At 43.4% G+C, this 25,559-nt stretch overlaps 1 protein-coding gene and 1 pseudogene across 2 annotated transcripts in view; one reads left to right on the forward strand and one right to left on the reverse strand.

Moving 5' to 3' along the window:
* Positions 1 to 25,559, forward strand: part of PDE8A (phosphodiesterase 8A) — a 156,168-nt gene that overhangs the window by 97,287 nt on the left and 33,322 nt on the right. For both annotated transcript variants that reach the window (XR_010151795.1, XM_001163046.7), the window contains exons 6-11: positions 3,306 to 3,394; positions 9,103 to 9,181; positions 10,811 to 10,948; positions 17,747 to 17,835; positions 19,816 to 19,867; positions 19,957 to 19,999. Coding sequence is in view for 1 of the 2 variants with exons in the window: in XM_001163046.7 (XP_001163046.1) it covers positions 3,306 to 3,394; positions 9,103 to 9,181; positions 10,811 to 10,948; positions 17,747 to 17,835; positions 19,816 to 19,867; positions 19,957 to 19,999 (490 nt within the window). In the remaining variant the exon portion in view is untranslated. The remainder of the gene's footprint in view (positions 1 to 3,305; positions 3,395 to 9,102; positions 9,182 to 10,810; positions 10,949 to 17,746; positions 17,836 to 19,815; positions 19,868 to 19,956; positions 20,000 to 25,559) is intronic.
* Positions 9,032 to 25,559, reverse strand: part of LOC129137246 (MKI67 FHA domain-interacting nucleolar phosphoprotein-like) — a 93,365-nt pseudogene continuing 76,837 nt past the window's right edge.

A 25,559-nucleotide genomic window follows, 5' to 3' on the forward strand; every position in this document is an offset into this window, starting at 1 on the left:
CCCCACAACATACATACACATCAGCACCTGCCTCCATTCCCTGACCTCTAGTAATTCCTGTTAAATTGTATGAGAACAGTTTACTTAGCCAGCAGTAAGGCGTCCCAGGTTGGAAGTCAGAAGTCCGCTATGGATCTTTATGTCATCCCTCCCTAAGCTGCTTGCTTTTGCAACTAAGGCCGCAAAACTGGCTATTCCTTTTAACAAAAACCTTAGAAGCTTCCACTTTCTAGTGAAACTTAGGGGATAGATTATTCCCTCTGCCTTGGGTTATTTGCTTACCTACAGCCGCATGAGGTCATTAAGGCTTGTGTTTGTTTGAAGTCTCTTTGAAAGTACATAGATGCACTGTTGGAAATTTGTGCCTGGTGACTGCCGTGTTTGAAATTCTGCCCAAGAAGTCTATCAGCATAGTTCTGTGGACCAGAGAGAGCATCCTGGTAGAAGGTCAAGTAAATCATGGTCCTTATTTTTTCTTAGTATTACTGTGTTATCATGGAGCTAACTTGAAAAGTAACTGACACACACACTTTTGCTGCCCTCAAGCCTGTACACCTTAATCAAGGAATCTCCTGAAGACTTTAATGGAACCACTTTTAGGTGCACGCCCCTGTGAGGACACGTCCACGCAAAAAGCCCAAAAAGCTTTACAGTAGTCACTTTAGAAGCACCTGACTTAGGAAATGTAGAGGTAGTGGCAGGCTCTCCATTTTGTAGGTGAGGAATTCATGTGGGCAACCAGTCCTCAGAGACCACTAGCTAATTAGTGCTAACTAATCTCATCCAGAGTCTCTTACTTTTGTGTGACAAAAGGATGCTCAGGTTACTGAGAAGAAGAGTTAGACCTAGAGGAAGGGGATTCTCCCAGTCATGGCTGTAGGCGGTGGTGCCAAGGCTTGAATCTGAAAGCTAACACCATAATGATATCTCTGGTACGGGGGATGGGGGATAGGAAAGGGCATGAGCTATTTTGTGTTTTAGCCATGATTCAGGATTGAAAAGTAGGTGGAGGACCTGCTAGCTTCCTCAATTGGATTTGGCCATTGAGTCGGTAGACTCACTGCTGGGTGCACATTAGAATCACCTGAATAACATCCTTAGGGAGTCTGTTTCAGTTGGTCTGGGGAGGGGCCTGCATGCTGGTGTTTTTTCAAATTGCAGATAATTCTAATATGCAGCTGAGAGTTGAGAACCACTGGGAGAGGCCTAGCAAAGATGGGCTCAGGTCCTAGCCGTGGGTGTGATATGCTTTGGAGAAAGTGAGGTTAAGTTAGCTTAGAAGTCTGTAGGATTTGTAGTCCCAGCCCCTTTCATGGAAGAAGGTTAAGGGAGAGGAGACTAACCGCTGTTTAAGCAGAGGGAATAAGCTTGCTTTCTGAGGATCCCTGGACCTGATTCTTCACCCTCCATGCCCTGTGGGATCCTTGGGACAGAAACAAAAGTTGGCAAGGGGCAGGAAAGATGAGATGTTTAGATAAAGAGAACAGTGTTTAAACACGCATAGCAAAACACAAGTTTTGAGGGAGGGGGCAAACAGGAGCAAGATGCTGTACATTTGGTCACATGCTAGTTTTTTTTACCTTGATTTCTGCCTTTGGGGTAAAAAAGTTTGGTGGATACATAACATTCAGACCAAGTAAAAAGTCTGATTGCATGCGTGGGAATCCATTTGTGGAACTGGATAAATACACATTCCCTCCACAGCCCTCACATCCCCTCCACAGCCCTCACATCCCAGGATCTTACCTGCAGAGGAACTGAGGACCCTTGTCTATCTCAAGGCCCCAATTCCATGTCTCCTGGAGTGGCACAAGCACTATGTCAAGAAATCTCTTTTCCCTGTCCCTGCCCAATCAAAAGTGGGTTCCTGTCCAGTGTTTTTGGGTGTTCCCATGGGGTCTTGGCTGATGGAGGTGTGGACAGCAGGTCTAGCATACTCCTCCCTTCTCAGTCGGTGGGAGCTGGCAGGCATGTCACCTCTGTCAGACCTCTGGGTAAGAAAGGGGCTCTGTTTTGGCCTATAGGTATAAGGTTTATCATGCTCCTGGTCAACAGGTCTTGCCTTCCCCTGTGGGGGTGACAGTAGCTGTTCTTTACATTTATGCAGCAGTTGGTACTTAAAATGCTTTCTCCCATCATGTCTTTTTATTCTCGATGACCTTCATTGGGTAGGAACAGTATTATTTTTCTTGCTTTACAGTTGAGGAAGCAGGCTCAGGAATGTTAGGTGCCTCATATACAATCATACAGCTTTTAAGGCACGAACAAAGGGCTAGATTTTTAGGTTGCTTGACACCCAGACAAGACCCTGATCACAGTTCAGACGGGTCATTTGCGTTCACCGTGGTAGTAGAAGGAACTCTTCAAGGGGACCCCTGTCCCAGATTGGTCTGGCTGGGGCTTATAGATAGTGATATGCAGAGGCTCTGCCTCTTAGGCATCAGCTTCCTCTTCAGCCAGGTAGAGTATTGTCCACTTATTGTGCAGGTAAAAAGCAAGGAGCTCTTTAGAAATGGGGGAGTAATGTTCACAAATATTTTTACATCTGAATAGAACTATATGACAGAACACAGTGGCTGCTAAGATGTCTTTATGGAGTATTTAATTTGATGGTGGAATGGGTGCATCTTCTCAGAACTATGTAATTCACTTTGTCGTGAGATATTTCCACTATGTAAAGGTTATACAAAATAGTTAATGTCCACGGCTATAAGAGACACTGGGCAAATCCATCCATGGCTTCTGCCAGTGCCTCTGCTGTGGAAGATAATCATCTGTCGGCTTCACTGAGCCACTGTTGGAGGTTAGTTCAGGAAAATGTTGCCCATGTTGGGGTTCCCCCTGTGAAATACAGATGCAAATAGAAATGCAAGTATATTTTCGCTTATTGTAAACTTATATGACTTTAAAGAGGACCAAATACTGTTCTTGAATATACTCTGAAAGCCTAATATAAGTAGGACTTTAGTTAATAAATTTCCTCCTCCACATGTTCTAGCCTTGCTTTGTCAGTGACATGAAAACAACCAAAATGCTCTTAATGGAAGATGCTGAAAGAAAAGCATTTTTTTTAAAAAATGAAAGGCTACTAAATGATAGAAGGAAAAGCATTCTTAAACCCTATTTTTTTAAAAGCTAATTTGGTGCCCATAAAGTTTCTCTTTTACCTTCTGTTCATCATTAATGATAAAGTATTTTTTAGATTTCAGTTGCCAAGTTGAGAAGTTTGTTTAAAGAGTTATTTTTATTGGCACAAATAAAGAAGCACTTTTGTTTATCCACAAAATTCCTCTTTCTGTTTGTAGAGGTATGTAGAAAACCCCAACATCATGGCCTGCTACAATGAACTGCTCCAGCTGGAGTTTGGAGAGGTGCGATCACAACTGAAACTCAGGTAATTCTACCACTTCTGGAAAGCCCTCCAGGCCACACAGGGCAGCATGGCAAGTGAGAACTTTGGTTGTGGGGATTACTTTTGAGCCATAAATGGCCTCTTGCAGAAGTGGGATTGGAGAGAATGGAGTGGCAACTCCCCTCATACAGACTTTCTGGAGTCTGCCTGGATGTCTAATAAGGGGTCATTTTAGTGATTAGAGACTCACATTTAAAGATGGAGCCCCCAAATAATAGTAAGTTTAAAAAGCAGAATACAAACTGCATATGCTGGATTATCTGTTTTGTTTTCTAAGGGGAAAAAAACGGTTTTAATATACACCCCCCCCAATCTATTAACATTAGTTATCTCTGGTAGGTGACATTTTTTTCTTCTCTACAATAAGCATTTTATCTGCTCTTGATAAACAGGGTTTTTTGTTTTTTTTTTTAAGTGAAATGAGTAGAAGCCTCATTCTTTGTAGAGTAAGAAAAGCAGAAAAATTAATATAATTTTATCAGCTTGACAAAAGAAAAATAAAGTCAGCAGCTTCCTGTCATTTTAGGTTTCTTCCTTGGGTGTTCAACTATTCTTTAACATTTCCTTCACTAGGGATCAAAGAGAGAATTGGATCATCTCATTTGTATGTGCCCAAGACAGTCAAAGGGGATCGGAATGAGAGTACCAAGATTAATAAGGACCAGTACAGGGTTCCACGTGTAGGGAAGATAGGTACTTTATAGACAAAATGAAATGAATGATTAGCGGGCAGAGTGTGAGTTAGCAGAGAAGTGCTGCTGAGCAGAGGTGTTTGAAGGCTGGTGTGGTATACAAAAGAGATTTTTACGCTGCTAGATTTTGCAAGGAAACTTAAGGTAGATGGTTGCCCTTGGGCCTGCTTTTTTCCCACTCCTGGGTCATCTCAGCCTGGCTGCAGCACTCCCACAGTGAATTAGGCTACTACCCTCTCTCAGAGGAGAGTAGAATTTTGGAGCAGTAGGTGATGTTGGAGCTTATTTTATCCAATCAAGAATCAGAAACTGAGACCCAAGGACGTTAACTGACTTACACCCAAGATCTTGTAAGCAGCAAATGGCAAAAATAGTCCTTTAAACTGAAATCTGCATTTTCGAAACTGCATTCATTCTTTCTCCCATCTCTAAATCTGACTGTAACCTCAAACCTTTTCCTCCTGTATACCTTAGCTGTCATCTACCTTGTGGTCCTAAACTAAAACCCCTGTCTCTTCTACATACGTCCCTAAATCCAGTCACTGACCAAGTCCAATTGATCTTACTAATTTTTGGAATCTGTCCACTTAATCTTCATCTCTACTGCTACTCTTAGTCTAGGTCCCTCTCTTTTTACCTGGATTATTGAAACCACCAGTTAGTCTCCCTATGTCTAGTCTTGACTCCTTCTTCATTCTCCACACAGACGTAACACAATTCTATTTGTGTTCCTGTTCTATGACACCCCAGATAGGCACCCACTGCCTTCAGGATGAAGTCCAAACTCCAGAATGTAGCCTACAAGGGTCTCCATGGTCTGTACACTGCTTATCTCTCTGTCCTCATCTCCCATCATGCCCTGCTTTGTTCTCTGTGCTCCAGCTGGCAGCCAAATTATGATGTCCATTATACAGGGAGGTATAAAAATATAAAGGGAAAGGAAATGTGAGGCTAGAGAATTGGGAGAAATAGAGTCTTGTTCTGTCAGATACTAAAATGCACTAAAAAGCTGTAACAAGCAGGGGTGTTACTGCTAGATTGGTAAACTAGAATATAAAAACCAGAAACAGGCCGGGCACGGTGGTTCATGCCTGTAATCCCACCTCTTTGGGAGGCTGAGGCGGGCGGATCACGAGGTCAGGAGTTCGAGACAAGCCTGGCCAACATGGCGAAACCCTGTCTCTACTAAAAATACTAAAATTAGCCGGGCGTGGTGGTGAGCACCTGTAATCCCAGCTACTCAGGAGGCTGAGACAGGAGAATCGCTTGAACCTTGGAGGCGGAGGTTGCAGTGAGCTGAGATCGTGCCATTGCACTCCAGCCTGGGCAACAAGAGCAAGACTCTGTCTCAAAAAAAAAAAACAGACTTGGATATATTTAAGAATTTAGTATATGATCGGCTGGGCAGGGTGGCTCACGCCTATAATCCCTGCACTTTGGGAGGCTGAGGTGGGTGGATCACCTGAGGTCAGGAGTTCGAGACCAGCCTGGCCAACATGATGAAACCCCGTCTCTACTAAAAAAATACAAAAAATTAGCTGGGCGTGGTGGCGCATGCCTGTCATCCCAGCTATTTGGGAGGCTGAGGCAGGATAATCACTGGAACCCGGGAGGCGAAGGTTGCAGTGAGCTGAGATCGAGCCACTGCACTCCAGCCTGGGCAACAAGAGCAAAACTCCATCTCAAAAAGTAAAAAAAAAAAAAAAGAATTTAGCATATGATTACATGGCATTTTAAATCAACACAGGAAAAAGTGGACTTTTCAGTGACTAGAGTTGTGATAGTTGGTTGACTAGCTGGAAGGAAAGTTAAGCTACGTTCCAATCTCATGTCTTACCCGCAAAATGAACCCCAATGAATTAAAGACTTAAATGTGAAAAAGTAGGGCTACGTAAGTACTAAAAAATAAAAGTGGACATACATAATTGGATGACGAAGTCATTATAAACTAACACCTATAAAAGCCACATTTTATAAAGGAAGATAATCAGATTAGACAACATAAAAATGTTAAGCTTATCTACAATTAAAATAAACCTTAAATAATGTTTAAAATTTAGACAAATGACTAACTGGGAAAAATATGTTTGTAACATATAGGACAGACATTAGGTTAATATCCTAATAAATACATGAAGAGCTTTGATTAATCAATTGAAAAATGATCAATTAAAAATTAGAAAAATATTAAAAGACATGTTCAAGTGGTTCACAAGAGATGTTAATGGCCAATAAATGTGAAAAGATGTTCAACCTCACTAATAAAGACATGCAAATGATTTAACATTTTTTTATTTACCGTATCTGTGAAAGTTAAAAAAAGTATGATAAAACCCAGTAGGGCTTCTCACAGATCCATCTCCTTCAAGCTTGTTATATTGGAGGTGAGAACTTCTTATTGTTTTTTGCTTTTTTTATTTTTTATTTTTTTATTTTTTGAGACAGAGTCTCACTCCGTTGCCCAGGCTGGAGTGCAGTGGCATGATCTCTGCTCACTGCAACCTTCACCTCCCAGGTTCAAGCGATTCTCCTGCCTCAGCCTCCCAAGTAGCTGGTATTACAGAGGTATGTGCCACCAGGTCTGGCTAATTTTTTGTTGTTATTGTATTTTTTAGTAGATACGGGGTTTCACCATGTTGGTCAGGCCGGTCTCAAACTCTGACTAGTGCTAGGATTACAGGTGTGAGCCACCACGCCCAGCATGTTTTTTGCTTTTTTTTTTTTTTTAAAAACAACTTTATTGAGCTATAATTTATATATTATCTCCTGGTTTTTTTTACATGCTAAAAATGAGCTAATTTTTATTGGCTAAGCTATTGTCTTTAGTGAGACAGTTTAGTAATACCAGCAATAATGTAAAGGCATTGTTTTTTTTATTTACTTATTTAGAGACAGGGTCTCACTCTGTTGCCTGGGCTGGAGTGCAGTTGTGTGATCACTGCTCACTGCATCCTTGACCTCTTGGGCTCAAGCAGTCCTCCCACCTAAGCTTCTCAGGTAGCTAGGACTACAGATGTATACCACCAGGCCAGCTAATTTTTTATTTTTTGTAGAGACAGGGTTTTGCCATGTTGCCCAGCTGGTCTTGAACACCTGGACTCAAGCGATCTGCCTACTTCTGCCTCCCAGAGTGCTGGCATTACAGGTGTGATCCACCGTGCCTGGCCAGCATTGTTATTTTTAGAGTTTACTTAGTAGTATCTCTGCACTTTATAAGCAGGCAGTTTTCTTTTTTTTCATCTTCTGAGGCCAGAGAATCTTAAAATCATTCTTTGGGAGATTACTTATACAAGGAAAAAATCTGGAAGCAACCTAAATGTCTAGTCATAGGGGATTTATTGAATAAATCATAATATAATCTTAGAATATGATACAGTTATTTAAAGTGATGATAAAGAATTAAAATTATTGATATGGAAAGATTAATGTATAGTGTGCCAGTGAGAAAAGCAGATTATAAAACTGTAGAGTATGATCTTGTTTTTGTATACATATTACATATGCATTTGTACAAGTTAATGCCTAGAACATTTTTCAATGCTTATTGAAAATAATTAGATTTTTTTCTATAAAATAGAATGTTGAGATGTCTAGGTATTGGGATTTCAGGTTATTTGATCTTATTATTTTTAAACAGCCTTATTAAGGTATAGTCAAAGGATTTTAGTATATTCATAGAGTTGTGCTTCAGTCATCACAATTTTAGAACATTTTTATTATCCCCAGCCCAGGCTGGAGTGCAGTGATGCAATCTCGGCTCACTGCAACCTCTGCTTCCTGGGTTCAAGAGATTCTCCTGCCTCAGGTTCCTGAAGTAGCTGGGATTACAGGCGCCTGCCACCATGCCCTGCTAATCTTTTTTTTTTGTGTTTTTAGTAGAGACGGGGTTTCACCACGTTGACCAGGCTGGTCTTGAACTGCTGACCTCAGGTGATCCACCTGCCTCAGCCTCCCAAAGTGTTGGGATTAGAGGCGTGAGCCACTACCCCCAGCCCAATCTACTTTCTATCTCTGCAGATTTGCGTATTCTGGACATTTCATACACTGTGTGATCCTTGTGACTGGCTTACGGTTTTCAAGGTTCATTCATGTTACGGCATATATCAAGACTTCATGTCCTTTTATGTCTGCATAATATTCCATTGTATGGATATACCACATTTTGTTTATCCATTCATCAGTTGATGGACATTTGGGTTTTTTCCATTTTTTGGCTTTTCTGAGTAATACTGCTATGAACATTTGTGTATAAGTTTTTGTGTGGACATAATGGGGCTGTTTCCCAAAAAGGGGCTGCACTTTTTTACATTCCCACCAGCAGTGTAGGAGGGTTCCTCACTAATACATGTTATCGACTGTCTTTTTTATTATTCAAGTGGGTGTGATATAGTGTTCCACTTATTTTTGTTAATGTTTATTTTCTAATTTTTTTCAATAAACATTGTCACTTGTATAATTTTAAAAATGTTTTCAAACATGAAGGATGTGAGAAAATGCTCACAGAAGAAGGCTAAGAAAGCAGGAAGCAAAGCTAGTCATTCCAGATGCCCTCTATTTTGTGAAAATAATTTGTTTAAAATAATAGGTAGAAATGATTGCCTTCTCTTTGCCAGGCTCTGTGCAGTATTCTTGACTCTATTCTCTTATTTAGTCTTCATGAAGACTCTAAGGTGGTGAAAGGGAAGGCTTGATGGGGTTCAGTCACTTGCCCAGGGTCCCACAGCTGCTGAAGAGCTGTGATTTGACCGTGGTATGTGGCCACCCTGGCTCACTGGCCCAATGTGTCTTTCCTTCACATTGGAAGGAAAGATACCACAGTGTGTACATAGTGATGATTCCAGTGGAGGGGCTTGCAGGGGGGTGTTTATTTCTTTTTATGTTTTAAAATATTTTCTCCCTTATAAATCAGACAAAAAATACATTTAAATAATGTAATAACCCAAGATTTTATTTTGTAGTATTTACATTAATCATTCCTTTTTTTGTTTACTCATAAAGGGCTTGTAACTCAGTATTCACTGCATTAGAAAACAGTGAAGATGCAATTGAAATTACAAGCGAAGACCGTTTTATACAGGTTTGTTATTTTGGAAATCTGTCTTTCTGGATTTCTTGTTTTGCTTTTTCCAACTTTTAGGATTGAACCTCTCCAATATGATTTTTTTTTTTTCTTTTTGAAGTTCAGGAGACCAGTTTTTCCTTCGAGGATTATCAGAACAAAATTAAATATGTAACTTAAAATAAGCTCTCTATAGATTAGAAAACATACTAATAATTAAGGTGCTAGAAAATGCCTGTAGAAATGCCACATTTGCATTCATTATTTCCACTAGTTTGTTTATTTAACAAGGAGAGACTCACTGAAAAGGATGATTGCTGGGGGCTTGGGGGTAGTGCTGTTGTACGAAGGGGAATGCCCTGACCATAAGGTCTGAGAGTACAAGTCTTTAACCTTTCTCACTGTTTTTGAAGATAATTTGCACTTACAGAAATATACTAGAAACAACTAAAAGTTTCAGAAATAACATACCTAGTAAGTACTGAATAAATTACACATTATTAGCAAAGTGGGTTTATATGAGTGACTTAAGGCAACATAGCTTAATGTTTTCAGATAACAGCAAAAAAGGGAGTTGCACTAGAAAAAGACATTCATTTTGTCTGAGAATTAGCTCCACTTTGGAGCTCTCCAGTCTTTCTTACTTCTGGGCTCTCCAGTCTTTCACTTTAATATGACTCGTGACTTCCTTGTTGAAGAGGTGATGGTATTGACTTTGAGTTGGTGCCCTGAGAGGCAGCGTGGGCCAGTGTTTGAGGGCACAGGCTTTGGTGTCAGACGGGCCTGGGCTCCATCCTGCTTCAGCTGAACAACTTTGGGCAAGTTGTTTAATCCAGCTGAATCTGCTTTCTCATCTGTGGAAATGGAAATAATATTAGTAAGAACAACAGCCTGCCTTTTGTAAGGATGTCATGAGGACTAAATGAGTTAATGTATGTGAAGTGTTTACTATAGTGCCCAGTGAGGAAAACGGACCCTGACAGATAGTATCAATTATTGTTTTATCATCATCATCATTAGCACGTGCACAGTTTTCCCATGTATTTTCTGCTTATCTTACAGTCATATCTGAAACTTAACCATAAAGCCTTACATTTGTAATTACTTCCTAGTTCATAGCCTGCTTTCCATACACATCATTTATTCGAACCATATGAAAGAGACAAGAGAACTGGTTCATTCCCATATCCGGATAAGAGTCTCAGAGGGATTAAGTGACTTGCTGAGGTCAATGTGTGGAGGGGGAGGACAGCCTGAGTGTTTTGCACTCTACCTGGTGCTTTATTCCATCATCCCCCCACCCCCACTCCCATCTAAACAGCCCTGTTGTAGCAGCTCCTGGTTTGGCCCTGTGCACATCCCTTCCTCTGCCCCTGTTGAAGTGGGAGTGGGCCTGCTGCCCTCCTGGAGCCTCAGGAGAACATAGCAGAAAGCCCAGCCGGGTATCACCCAAGCAGAAGCTCGTCTGGGCTCCAGAATTCTTCGTGGGTTATGTGCTTATGGCTTCAGAACTGCCACGGTGAGGTCCAGGCTCCTGAGCTTTTTCTGGGGAAAAACCTGAAGGGCTTAGGTCGAAGACCTTTGATTGTCCTCTTTTTCAAAATGACTTTTAATTCACTTTATGTTTTTTCTTTTGTCTCCCTTCAGTATGCAAATCCTGCATTTGAAACAACAATGGGCTATCAGTCAGGTGAATTAATAGGGAAGGAGTTAGGAGAAGTGCCTATAAATGAAAAAAAGGCTGACTTGCTCGATACTATAAATTCATGCATCAGGATAGGCAAGGTAAGTAAGAGGTCAGTACCTTTTTTAACTTTCACAACACAGAGAGAAGGAAGACTTAGTGTTCATTGAGTACTACCAGGTAATCTTAATCTTACTCCTCCCGGCAGCACAGGGAAGTATAGGGAATGTTATCCCTGTTATATCCATTTTGCAGGTGAGGAAACCGGGGCCAAGAAAATATATAATATGATTAGCCAATAAGCAAAGTAACTTGAATTGACACTTAACAATCATTGTTTTTTATCTTTGTAGTAAGTTAATAACTTGATCTTTCTAGTAATTGGTCTTCTTAGTTGTAGATGTTGGCAGATGGTTCTGGGTAAAGAATTGCCAGTAAGGCAACACATTCTCAGAAAACATCTGAGCCCAAGATTTCTCCAAGCCTCGTTAATTCATTGAGCATTTTAAAAATGCCTTCTGTTAGCCAGACACTGTGCTAGATTCTGGTATGGAAAGAAGAGCAAAACAAAAATTCCTGCCGTAGAGAGCTCATATTCAAGGGCTGGAAACAGACAAATAAAAGTAACTATTATTCAATAATGTAAGAAGTCACATAGTCATGGTGCTGAAGGAACAGGCAGAAGAAAGGCAGGCTCAGTCTGAAAGGTTATTTCTCTGAACCACAGCCTCTGAGAGTGCCTCACTATGACAGATTTTAAAATATGATGAGAAGGAAAAGGCTACTGCTTTTCACAATCATTCATGGTCCTTTCTGCTGGACTTTTTTTTTTTTTTTTTTTTTTTTTTTTTGCTTTTGGAAGTTGGGTAGAGACTATTAATCTGATTATTTCAAACATTTGAAAAATTGGTGACTTGTGCAGCCTGCTCTGTGGAGGCACTGATGGAAGTGATACTGTCTCCCCTATGGCATTTGGCTAGTTGCTATCTTGTAGCACAAAACAGCAGCTTACCACAGGGGCAGGGTGCTGTGCAAAGCTTATACTCCGCTCATCTTGGACCCCATGAAGACACCATGAATGGGCCTGTTTTTCTTGCCTTTTCTATGCCTCTGAGCATACAACATTGCCTTGAAGTGAGAACAAGGAAATAATAGGCCAGCTGCAGGGGCCCAGTGAAGCCCTGCCAGGGGAATGACAAAAGTAGGCACTGCTCTATTTTGCCTTCAACTTTTCTGTCAAGGATGTGTTTTTGTTGTTTTTTTTTGTTTTGTTTTGTTTCGTTTTTTTACTAGAGGGAGTGGAAGGTCCTCTAGAAAGAGAGGTATGAAGGCTGAGATGGATGAAGAGACCCTCAGGTGCTCAGGTGCACCATGTAGGTGAGGGCAAGTATTCCTTTCCATGGTTGAGAAGAGCATACTCAGAAGGAGGCCACAGAGCAGCAGTCATCCGAGACCACAGCAGCCATGGTGGGGGCGTTACCATGACCACCTCAATCCTGGCATTTAGGTTCCTTGCTGCTACTGGATGAGCCAGTGGTTTTGTTGTGAGGTTCAACTGGGTATGAACCAGGATGGGCCTTGTACACCTTGACGTGGCAGAACTTCCACTGAGGCATTCCATGTCCCTCTCACTGAGGAGGCAAGTAGAGGTAAGGAAGGGATGTGCTATAAGTGCTGGGCTCCATCCAGTTCTGTGTGAACTGTGTCTCACCTTTGCTGGGGTTGTGCTCTTGGGCACCAGGTAACAAAAGCCCTCAAACTTGAATAGCAAGAGACCTGCTCTCTAAAATTATACTTATTGTGAGCAAAGAATAGGAAACATCATCAAATTATTGACCCCTATACTGCTTTCCTTTTTTTTTTTTTTTTTTTTTTCTTGAGACAGGGTCTCATTCTGTCACTCAAGCCGGAATGCAGAGGTGCAACAGCCTTGACCTCCTGGGCTCAGGCAGTCCTCCCACCTCAGCCTCCTGAGTTGCTGGGACCACGGGCACATGCCGTCATGCCTAATTTTTAAATTATTTGTAGAGACGGGGTCTCTGTATGTTGTCCAGGTTGGTCTCGAACTCCTGGGCTCAAGCAGTCCGATAATCGGCCACCCAAAGTTTTGGGATTACAGGTGTGAGCCACTGCAACTGGCCTGTACTGCTTTATTTCTAAAAACAGCCTGGGTATTTGTTTCGTTTTTCACAGTTTTTGGGGAGCATGGAAAAGCAACCTTTGTCCTTTGTCAGGAACCTGCTGGTCTATGGGCAACATGGCAGCAGGGCAGGCCGCTGAGCTGGCCTGTGTTTTGAGGTGAAAGAATCCGTAATTCCATCTCCGGGGAACAGGGCTTGTTGAGGGGTCAGCAGGCCTTATGGAACAGTGGCACTGTGATCAGGAAGGGGAATTCAGGCATCTGCTGGAGACCAACATTGCAGAATGGAGACTTAGGAAATGGCCAGATGGCTAGGAGTTGGGACCTTGGAGTGTCAGATGCTAGGTGTTGGATATTGAAGTTGGACCTTCTTGAGGCAGAAGAGAAATTTTGCTGATGTTCAAGCAGGGAATATTATAAACATTTTCCATCTCCACAAACCCTGCTGCCCATTGTTGTCAGTGGCTCCTCTTTTGGGTAAAAATAACAGGTATGTTGATTTCCAGCCCCCGCACTTAGGCTTCTTTGCATCCTATATGTATATCCACCTGACTCTTCTCTTTTTTCTTCTTCCCCAAGACTTGTCTATCAGGGCTTTAGAACCCATAGTCTCCCATCTTCTCAGATACCTAAACTTTATATTGTCAATTCTCTTTTAGAGATCTTTTTTTTTTTTTTTCTTGAGACGTGGACTTGATCTGTCACCCAGGCTGGAGTGCGGTGGCACGATCTTGGCTCACTGCAGCCTTGATCTCCCAGGCTCAAGCGATTTTCCCACTTCAGCCTCCCAAGTAGCTGGGACCACAGGTGTCTACCATCACACCTGGCTAATTTTTTAAACATATTTTTTAGAAATGGGGTCTCACTGTGTTGCCCAGGCTGGTCTCAAACTCCTAGGCTCAAGCAGTCCTACTCCCTCAGCTTCCCAAAGTACTGGGATTACAGGCGTGAGCCACCATGCTTGGCATCTTTTAAAAATCTTGATTTTTTTTTTCCCTCCCTCAGAAACTGTGTGTTCTTCTTTTGTCATTTAATGGGTACCAAGTAAATGGTGGCTACTTAGATGCCTATGATGATGATGTGCAGCTGCAGAACTCTTCAGCATTTCAAAACTTTTACCTTCATTAGCTCCTGTGCCTTTGCTTTCCTCTCACTGTCTCCCCTTTTCCTACTCTTCTTCCATTTCCTCCCAGATTTACCAGAACTCTGGCCTTTGCCCCCTGCTGTTGTCCCTCAGAATGTTCCTTTGTTGTTGAAGTATCTTTTCTGCTCTGTGTAGAAATCTCACACTTCTCTGGTTTTAGTGTCAGCCTCTTTTCCAAGGTCTGGTTCAGCATCCTACTATCATCTTAATTGTCTAGCAATGGTTTTCTCTCATCTCCCAAAAACCCAATCTCTCTTCCAACTCCTGCTGTCTCTGCTCATGGACCTACCTCACAGTTGCTTTGACTTAGATTCCTGAAATGGTTTTGATCCCTTCCTGCCCATTGGTCCCCTCCATCAAATCCACAAGCATTGATGGCTGTTAAACCCCTGTTTTGAGGGTCCATTGCCTGGGCCTGACCTTGCTCAGGGCCTTCTTCCCACACTCTGGAGTTACAGTGTGTAACTCTGTCTCCTTGTCCAGAATCCTCCATCTCCACTCGGTCCACCATACACTACTGCCTGATTAGTCTTACTGAGTCATCATTTTGTCATGTTGCTTCCTCAGCATAGAGCTCATAGTCCTCAGCTTGGCTGCCAGGATTCTATAGTTGAACCTCAGCCTACCTTTCCCATTCAGTAACAAAAGCCCCAAGTGTTCTTTGACAGTTTATCATGTGCACACACTGTGCTCACCCTGGGGATAGGATGGCTGGATGATGATTTAATTCTCAAGACAGCGGGTGCCAAGAGGGACTGCATCAATAGCTTGGTGTATAGCTTGTAGCAGACAGAAGGGAGGTAATAGTCTTACTCCTGTTCTGAGGGGAGCTTGGCCTGGAGAAAGAGGCCTGTGCAAACCACCTGCACCCAAACCAGCTTATTTACTGAATGTTTACTGTTATGTCAGGACTTTGCTAAGAGTTTATGTGAATTACCCAACCTAATCTTCATGGTAGTATTCTAAGGTAGTACTATTATTATTCTCAGGAACTAAATATATATATATTTTTTTTCCTCGAGACAGAGTCTCACTCTGTTGCCCAGGCTAGAGTGCAATGGCGTGATATCGGCTCACTGCACCCTCTGCCTCTCGGGTTGAAGCAATTCTCCTGCCCCAGCCTCCTTAGTAGCTGGGATTACAGGCGCCTACCACCACGCCTGGCTAATTTTTGTACTTTTAGCAGATACGAGGTTTCACCATGTTGGCCAGGCTGGTCTCTCAAACTCCTGACCTCGTGATCTGCCTGCCTCGGCCTCCAGAAGTGCTGGGATTACAGGTGTGAGCCACTGTGCCCAGCTGGAACTAAATCTTATATGATATTTATGTAAGTAAATATTTTTTGTTTCCACTGGTGACTGGAAAACTTATTGACTCTGTTACCCTAGCCAAGCCATTGCCTAAATTGTCCTACTCCTTTAGATGGACTGTGGAACTTTGGCTGGAATGGCCTGTTAGCCTTGACTTGGGATTGCTCAGTCACCCAAGTCTATTCAGAAAGGACAAGAAGATCCTGAATATATATATTTTTTAATATATATTTTTATATATATATATTTTTTTGTTTGTTTTTTTTTTTTTTTGAGACGGAGTCTCGCTCTGTCACCAGGCTGCTCACTGCAACCTCTGCCTCCCAGGTTCAAGCGATTCTCCTGCCTCAGCCTCCCGAGTAGCTGGGACTACAGGCACATGCCACCACACCCAGCTAATTTTTTGTATTTTTAGTAGAGACAGGGTTTCACCACGTTGGCCAGGGTGGTCTCAATCTCTTGACCTCGTGATCCACTCGCCTCAGCCTCCCAAAGTGCTGGGATCACAGGCATGAGCCACTGTTCCTGGCCTGAATATATTTTTTTAAATGCTGACTGATTGAATTGGTCCCTGTAATTTTTTTCTCTCTCTTTTTTTAATGTAACAGTTTTATTGAGATGTAATTTCTATGCCATACAAGTCACCCATTGAAAGTATACTATTTGATAGCTGGGCATGGTGGTATGTGCCTGTGGTCCCAGCTACTTGGGAGGCTGAGGTAGGAGGATCACTTGAGCCTGGGAGGTTGAGGCTGCAACAAGCCGTGGTTGTGCCACTGCACTCCAGCCTGGGTGAATGGCGAGAACCTGTCTCAAAAGATAAAGAAAGTATACTATTTGGTGGTTCTTAGTATATTCACAGTTTTGCAAATGTCACAATTAATTTCCCATATTCCCCTTGATAGTGAGCTTTAGAAGTAACCCTTAGACCTGTCTGCTGAAGCCTTCCTTCTAAGGTAGACATGCAAGTTGTGGACATGGAGGACAACCCACTTATTTCTGCCTAGGGAACCCTGTTTAGTCCTTGGTGGTTTTGGACTACAAGCCTCGTCCTGTGGGCTGAGCTCCCCCTCAGAACTGTACCAAGGCCCATACCTCCCTTCTACTCCAGTGTGACCTAAGGACTCAGCTGGGCTTTCTGGCTGTTTTTTGATATAGCCCTTTTTTGGTGCCCATTGTTTTCAGAATTATATCAGTAAGCATCAGTAATCATCCTTTGATTCTGTTGGAGTATTCTGGTTTCTTTTTGATCTGCTTTCCCAGAGGAGTCTGAAGATGAGCTCTTATCATTGGTATTTGGATGCAGATTGCCATGTACCAAACAAGAATATTTCAGAATTGACCTGGAATAGAGCTCTGGATAGCAAACCTCAGCTAAGCCAACAAGGCTGCCATGGTGCTTAACACCCAGCCTGGGTCAACTCTAGGTCCTGAGGGACTCTGGAAGGCTAAGAAAGGTTATGGAATACCCTAGGGGTTCAGTGTCCTGTTGTGGGTTTTAGGGATTTCCATAGCTTAAGGGCCTTGGTGATTTTCTTGGAGGAATTCATAACATTTTAGGATGGTGACAAAACCCAGCTCCATCCTGGCTTTCCCTACCACCCCAAGATAAAGGGAGTCACCACAGCCCGGTTCTCTTGCTGTGGTCTTGTTCTGTGTAGCCCTCTTTCCCCAGGCTGCACTTCCTGTCTGAAAGAATCCCCACGTTCTGTGTCTGATCAGGAGAGCACAGCTAATGTGATTTCAGCCCTGGGTTTTGAGGTCTCGTCGTTTGTTTTACTTTGAGCTTGGTCCTGGCTGTTATCTCATCCTCCACACCCCATATGCAGGGGGTGAAGCCTTCACACATCCCAGAAGGGCCTCAAGCCATTTAGTTCACCTCAGAAGCTGGTAGTGGCCACATAATGGTCCCTTCTGGCCCCCAGTCTGGCTATTCTTCCCCTCCCAAACACAGGGGCAGAGGCTAAGCCCCCTCTTCCACTTCAGCAGGTGGGAGTTATGAGAGGAGGAAGTAAGGGGGAGTGCCCTTTATTTGGGGGTCCAGGACCCCTCTTGTCTGCAGATGGCCACTGAAAATATATGACCACTTAGACTATGGTGACCTGACTTTTGTCAGCAACTCAGAAGGAGGTGGACTTTGGAAGTTAAGAAAGAATTGTCCTATTACCTGAAATCAGTTTGGGGTTGGGATCATTTTTTATCTTAATTGCTTTAGCAATGTAAGTGAATCAGAACTGAAGTGGAAAATGTTCTTGGGTTTATGTTTTCAACACAAAGTATGACGATGCTTACATTCCGTTTATAGGAGTGGCAAGGAATTTACTATGCCAAAAAGAAAAACGGAGATAATATACAACAAAATGTGAAGATAATACCTGTCATTGGACAGGGAGGGTAAGTGGAAAAAACAAGTACATCAATCAACATACAGTGTTTTGGGTTATTGCAGAATTTGCTTTGAATATTTAAGTTAAGGACTGCTGACAGAAGTGTCAAGGTCAGGTGTCATCACAGAATGGCCTTCCAGCATAGTGTTTCCTTGGTGACTTCTTCATGGCTACAGTCTGACTCTCTACTTGCAGCCCAGAGCCAACATACTCTGGGCAGTCTTGTTTAAGCTGCGTGGATACACAAGAAACTGAAGTATTTGTTTAAGTCAGAATGTCACTTTAGTAAGTTGTGTGATAATACTGACTGGTAGACTCCCTATATTGAAAAGATTTTTTATCTAATTTGATAGGCTATGTATTATTTCTGCAAAGACCTATCAAATTAGATAAAAATATTTTAAATATTAACAGTTATGGACATTCCTATATAAAACAGATGTGACTGTAGATTGGAAACCAGTATATATCAGGAGCCTAAAACTTTCAGACAGTTTATCTCAGAAACCTATCTTAAAGAAATAATATGGTAAGATGAAAATTATGAATATGAATTATAGAACACCTAAAATATTGCAGCCATTAGAAATGATGATCATATTCACAGGTTCTAAGATGAGGGCCAAAAAAAGTAGAAATGATGATCATAGAAAATTAAATTACCTCATGCCTGTAATCCCAGCACTTTGGGAGGCCGAGGTGGGAAAATCCCTTGAGCCCAGGAGTTTGGGATCCACCTGAGCAATATAGTGAGACCCCCATCCCTACAAAAAATGTAAAAATTAGCTAGGTGTGGTGACACACACCTATCAGTTACTTCAGGGGGCCGATGTGGGAGAATCGCTTGCTTGATTTTGGGAAGTCGAGGCTGCAGTGAGCCATGTACTCCACTTTGTTGCCACTGTACTCCAGCCTGGGCAACAAAGTAAGACACTGTCTCAAAAGGAAAAAAAAAAAATATGAGAAAGGTTATGATACAATGTTAAATGTAAAATGTAAAATGATACCTAGTGTTTAATCTCAATCATGTAAAGAAAAGAAGGAAAAAAGAACAGGAGAAAGTATGGCAGTGGCAGTTGTAGTAACTGCTGTTGTTTAATTGAGCCCCTCCCTTCCTGGCCAGTTCTCAGCATCTGGTAAATGCCACTTCATTCCATCCTAACTGCAGCCCTGTGAGGTTGGGACTGTGATCATCTCCACTTTACAGATGAGGAAACTGAGGCTTAGAGAGGTCAGGTTTCTAGCCTAGGGGTCCAGCTGCCAGCGTGAGGCGCAGCCAGGCTGCAGACCTCAGCACTGACTGCACAGCTCATGTGCTTTGTCACCAGGCTTTGCTGCCAGTTGGTGATCGCCTCAGGGAGATGGATCTGTGTGGGTTCTCTGTTCTGATTCTTTGCCCTTTTATGTCCTTTCCAGTTTTTTTGTGGTAAGTATATAGGGATTTGATTATCAAAGGGAAAAAGTGAAAAAACTGAAGGAACAATAAATAAATGAGAAGAGTCAGCAGCCTCTGAGCTAAGCCCTCGTTGCTTTGTTTTAGACATCTAGCTAACCACGTTCAGTGTGAACCTCAACTCCCAGTGTGGCCCGCGGCTGTGGCCACCAGTGACTGTGAGCAGATTGTTTGTTGGAACTTGAAGAAAAGCATCAATGTAAAGGGTTGTGAAAATAAAAACATGTTAAGGAACTAAAGGCTCTCAGTTGGTTAACATGCAGTTCATTTTAAAAAATATGTATATTTGATTGTCTCATGATTAATTGGGAAGAATTTTGTCATTTTTACTGAAGTCACTTGTACAGAGACGCCAAAGGATGTTTGTGATCTCTTGTTTATTTATTGGTGGCCTTGGTCACAGTGAGAAGAAATGTTCTCAGGGCATTTTGTGTATTGCAAAAGGGAGGTGCCATTTTCGTAATGAAAAATTAATGACATATCCATCAAATTAGAGACTCAGAAGAGAAATAATGCATTGTTTTTTACTTGCAGAAAAATTAGACACTATGTGTCCATTATCAGAGTGTGCAATGGCAACAATAAGGTACGTAAGGAGAGCTCCCCGGGGCCCCGGGAACACCCCAGCAAGATTTTCAGCAATCAGAACTAATGGCTTTTAAAATTCACTTTTAGGCTGAGAAAATATCCGAATGTGTTCAGTCTGACACTCATACAGGTACGGTACCCCGTATTTATTCTTAGAGTTCATTGAGTTTTTGGAGAAAAAAAATAAAAACAGATCTTTAACTAGCTTGCCTGGTGTAATGGTGGGATTTTCCTCAGACTGTGGCAACATTTCTCTCCTTGACTCCCCAAGCTGGCTTATGAGTCACTTGTACAGAGGACTTGAGCGCTTGTGAGCATTCTGACGGGTGCCCTGGGGCGGGTCTCTGAGCCTGCGAGGGAAAGAACTGGTCAACTGAAATGCATGGACTCATATGAAGTGTGGTTTTATAACCTGATTTATACTTTAAGAGGGTTGAGTGTTTATCCCACAGTCCTTTAACAGGGATGTCTTCATCTGTCCTGACACTTACCACTGCCAGCCTGCAGGGAGGTAGCCAGGCCCCTCGCACTTGCCTCACCTCTGTGTTTCTTAACCATGCCTTGGACACCATCTGTTCTTCCCCATAGCTTTCTTACTGCAAATGCATTTCCCTGGTTTGGAGTCACCTGTTTCCTTCAAACGTGTCATGACTTCAGCAAGCCACTTCCTGTTCTGGCCCTCACAGATGAAGGGGCTGGGCTGGGATGGTGAAGGACCACTCCAGCTTCAGGCAGGAGGTGCTCTGTCAAGTGTCTGTGTAGACACTTGGCGTGCCACCCTGCCTTGCCTGAGTAGTGTGCTCTGCTTGCCCATGTGGTCTGTAAGAGCCTCTAAGGAGAAGACTTCCCTTCATGCTGTTGGTGACATGCTTTCTGCCTTACCAGAACAGTTCATTCTTTCATTCTAGAAACATTTACTACATATTTTTGTGAGCACTTAATGTGTACAAGATACCTGTCCTAAGTGCTTTAGGTACAGCTTATTTTAATGAAGCCTTAGAATAACTCAAGGAGGTAAGCATTTTTAGGTGAAATTCTCTTTACAGGTAAGGAAACTGAAAGTTTAAGTAATCTGCCCAAGGATCTCCATTTAGGAAGTGGCAGAGCTAGCACCTGAATCCAGGAGGACTGACACTAGGGCTCTGAAGCACAGTTTTTATGGGTGCCCCAGGAGCAATCAGAGATTTAATCTGAAAAGAAGAGAGACACATTGACACAAAGGAACACAGCAAGTGATAAGAAGTGATCCGCAGGAATGAGAAAGGGCAGTGGGTAGTCTTCTAGACAGGGAGAGGTGGATTTGAATAAGAAAAGAAATGTGAGCGGGAAAGCATTCCAGCAATAAAAACAGGCATAGAAGGGGGAAAGTACACGGCATGTTCCAGAAAAAGCAAGTACTAAATTTTGACTTATATAAAAGGTCAATGGGGAAAGAGGTATTTGGGTCAATAAGAATCCTTAAATGCTAGGTGGGAAGTTTCCATTTTCATCTGTAGACAGTGGGAGTCTGAGGATTTGTGAGTCAGGGAGCAGCGTGATGACATCTGAGCTTTGAGAAGCTCTTAGAGCATGTATGTAAGATTACATGGAAGGAGACACCAGAGAGAAGAATACCAGCATTGCCATGGTCAAGAGGAAAGAAAACAATGGCTAGGGAATAATAAGGTGATGACAGTAGGAAGAGAGAAGAGAGGCCAGATGTGATGATGGTGTGGGACTAGAGAGAGAAAAGAAAGTCCTTGAAAAGGTTGTTTCTGAGCCTGGAGATTCAGGGAGTAGCAGTAGGGCTGGGGAGGATGAATGTGGAGAGCTCTACCTGTGAGGTCCTGGTGGGCAGTCAGGTGGGTTTGTTTGTTCACCCCTTTGCCCATTTATTCTACAGATTTCTGTTGAGTACCTGCTGAGTGCTGGCTTCTGTGTTCTGCAAAGAGGTTAGGTCTAGAGATGAAAATGTTTCTGGCCAGCCAAGCATTAGCAAGTAGCACAGATGTGGAAGTGATGGAAACCAGGGATGGTAAAGAGGAATGGAAACTTTGAGGTTACAGTGGAAGAGAACAGCAAGAAAAGGAGAGGAAGGAGGGGTGAGGTGGATTCCTAGAGACCACCTACCTCCAGAGAAGGAGGAAACAGAAGCAGGAAAGAGGGGTTAGAGGGAGGAGGGAGTCTGGAGAGCATTGCTGAAGCTGAAGGTGGGGAGAACGGGAAGCATCAAGACTGGTCAGGGCTGAAGCGCACATAGGGAGGGAGGGGGATATGGAGCCAGAGATGGATAAAAACTTGTGCTTTGCATTCAAGAGAGCTCGTGTGTGACCTGCCGACATGCCGTTTCAGGAGAATGGCAAGGGCAGAAGCCAGATTGCAGGGGCTGGAGGAGTCAGAGTAGAAAGCAGCATGTGTGGGCCTGTTATGGAGAGTCCTACACTGCAAGTTCACAGGGGGCTTTTACTTGGTTGTAAGCATTTTTTTTTAACTCTTAAGAAGAGTACCATAGGGCTGGACGCGGTGGCTCACACGTGTAATCCCACCACTTTGGGAGGCTGAGGCAGGCAGATCACCTGAGGTCGGGAGTTTGAGAGCAGCCTGACCAACATGGAGAAACCTCGTCTCTACTTAAAATACAAAATTAGCCAGGCGTCGTGGCGCATGCCTGTCATCCCAGCTACTCAGGAGGCTGAGGCAGGAGAATCACTTGAACCCGGGAGGCTGAGGTTGTGGTGAGCCGAGATCGCGCCATTGTACTCCAGCCTGGGCAACAAGAGTGAAACTCCATCTCAAAAAAAAAAAAAAAAAAAAAAAGCCACTGTAAAGTAGGTATGACTATTATTTATATTCCTTTATTACAGAGGAAGAAACTGAGGCTCAGAAAAGTTCAATGAGCCAGGTGTGGTGGCTCACACCTCTAATCCTAGCACTTTGGGAGGCCAAGGCAGGTGGATCGCTTGAGCCCAGGAGTTTGAGACCAGCCTAGGCAACATGGTGAAAACCTGTCTGTACCAAACATACAAAAAATTAGCCGGGTGTGGTGACACGTGCCAGTAGTCCCAGCTACAGGGGAGGCTGAGGCACGAGAATTGCTTGAACCTAGGAGGCAGAGGCTGCAGTGAGCTGAGATTGCGCCACTGCACTCCAGCCTGGGCGACAGCAAGACTCTGTCTAAAAAAAGAAAAAAGTTGAAAGACAGCCTAGAGTTGGGCAGCCGGGATATGGCAGAGCTGGGACTGAGAGGCAGAGTCAGTGATGCAGTCAGAGGAAATGTTCGGCAGGGGGAGCATCTCCCAAACTGCATTTGTACCAGGGCATTTGGTCGTTTTACTTGGTCACCGTTGACTTAGGAGTTTTACCCATCCCACCCAGGTGAGCCACTTGCCCATCCTACCTACCCCCTTAGCAGCATAACCACCTTTATGTCCAAAGGTCTCAACTGGCCATCTTCACTTGAGAAGGCAGGGTGAAGCTGTTATAGGCCATGGGCCAGCCAAAGTCCTTGGTTACACACAACAGAAATCAATTCTTCAGCAGAAAAGGAGTTTTTTCTGGAAGGAAATAGGGTTGCTTATAGATTGGACAACAAAGCTCTAGAACTAGTTTTGGAAAAGGAAGCAGGAACCTGGGGAAGCCGAGCAACTGTCCCCACTGCCGTAGGCATGCCATAGGAGCACTGTGCTTAGGGGGCCACTGCTGTCACTACTGAGCTTTGAGCACCACTGGCCCTGTTGAGGTCTGGTTATAGGGTGTTGCTGTTCTCACCACGGGTAGCATAGCTTCTTCACACCTCGCTTCCTTGCCTCACTCAAAAGCAGACTCTTGGAAGGAAGCACTCATTTGTCTGGGCCTGTGTCACCTACTCTGTCACTAACTGGGTATGGAGCAGTGGAGTCTCTGGCCTTCTCCCTCCCCTACTGAGAGGACTTAGTACTCCCAGACATGGGAAGGAAGGTTCAGGGTCTGGGCATCCAAAAGAGTAATAAAATCCCAATACATGCTCCCTTTTCCCTGGCCCATGTGTTGTTTTCACGTGACACTGTCTCACTGAGGACACCAAATTGTAGTGACAACTGTCCAGTCTATTGACTTGTTCTAGGTCAGGCCCTGAGCCTGACTGTAAGCATACAGAAATGAACATGAGTTTCACTGTCTGGTGGAAGGAGAAAATAATTTGAATATGCTGTGGTTTGTACTACCACACTGGAGAAAAGCTGGGGAATGCTTCCCAGCAATGATGATGATGATGGTTGACCTGGTGTCTGAAGAGAAGTAGGGGTCATGCAGAGGACAAGGTGGGAGAAGCAGCACCCATAAAGGCATCGCGAAGCGAGGCTGGGGCAGGCCAGTTTGGATTCATCCTGTAGGCAGAGGAAGACCAAGGGAATCTTTATAAATAGGTAAATGGGAAAGGGTCAGGTCTTAGGAAGACAGTCATGGAGAAAAGAGATTGAAGACAAAGTAACTCCTGAATCCAGCCTCAGGAGCCCAATCAGAGACTGGATTCAGGAGTTACTTAAGTATAATCAGTAGGATTTGGGAACCAGCTTACTGTGTGGGATAAAGAGAAGACTTCAGAATGACACCAAGATATCTAGCTTGGCCACTGGATAACATTAGTTAAAATAACAAGTGCAAATAAAATCGTAAGAAAGCAGGTTTGTACAGGGAGTGGATAGTAAGTTTAGATTTGAACTTACCACATCTGAAGTGATAAGCCAAAACTTTTGGCCCTGGGCCAACTCTTCTGAAGAGAGAAAGTGAGGCAGGAAGACTGAGTACCAAGAAAGGAGTCCAGCAATAATAGACGTGAATAATGGCCAGAGGAGCACTGAGGAGCAGGATGAATTCATTCATTCATCATTCATCCAAACTCAGTGCAGTTGTGTCTCTGCTTGCAAGATATGTTTCTAGCTGGGGGTGAGGTAAACAGTAAGCAAATAAACATACAGTATATCAGATGGTGCTAAGTTCTGTGGAGAAGAATAAAGCCAGGGGATTGGGCATGCAGGGGATGAGGTGGTCAGGACAGGCCTTGCCAGTAATGTGACAGGCTCTAGTTCTTGTTCAGGTGGTATGGAATGGAGCCCAGGCCTCATACTTTGCAGGTGTTCTCATGGGCTACCAGGGCTGGGGCCATTGTTAGAGGCCTCATAGATCATTGAAAAGACTTGGGAGATTTGGTCTGCGCCTGGAGAAAGTGAGCTTTCTTGGGAGGAAGAGGTAGTTACCAGAGGCCCATGTGCAGAGAGTCCTGTGGGCTTGGCAGTTTGGAGGTGGCCCCGTTGCAGAGTAAGTGCTCTGCAAATGCTTGTTGATAGTGCCTGAGGAGATGTTCCGACAGTCTGCTGTGGTCCCGGCAGAATGACTTTTGGGCAAGTCACATAAAATACTGGGGTCTGGACTTCCTCATATCCAAACTGGAGCTCATACTTCCAGGCCGCAGGGCTAATGCGAGTTGGAGGAAGCTGCTGTTTTTGAGGGGTACTGATTGGTTACCCTCTCTCATCACCCCCACTGTTTTTCCAGGGTTTCCTGGATTTACCCAGCAGGTCAAGGAAATGCTATTAATTTTTCTGTATTGAAAGGGTGGGCAGAGTTTATGGACCCTATTTTACAGAACAGGAAGCCAAGAGCAGAGACATGAAGTTGCAGGTGATCCTGAGCCCAAGCCCTGGCTATGGAGGCCTAGTTAGTGTTCTTTCCAC

Source organism: Pan troglodytes, chromosome 16, assembly GCF_028858775.2.
Source record: "Pan troglodytes isolate AG18354 chromosome 16, NHGRI_mPanTro3-v2.0_pri, whole genome shotgun sequence".
Taxonomy (NCBI): Eukaryota; Metazoa; Chordata; class Mammalia; order Primates; family Hominidae; genus Pan; species Pan troglodytes.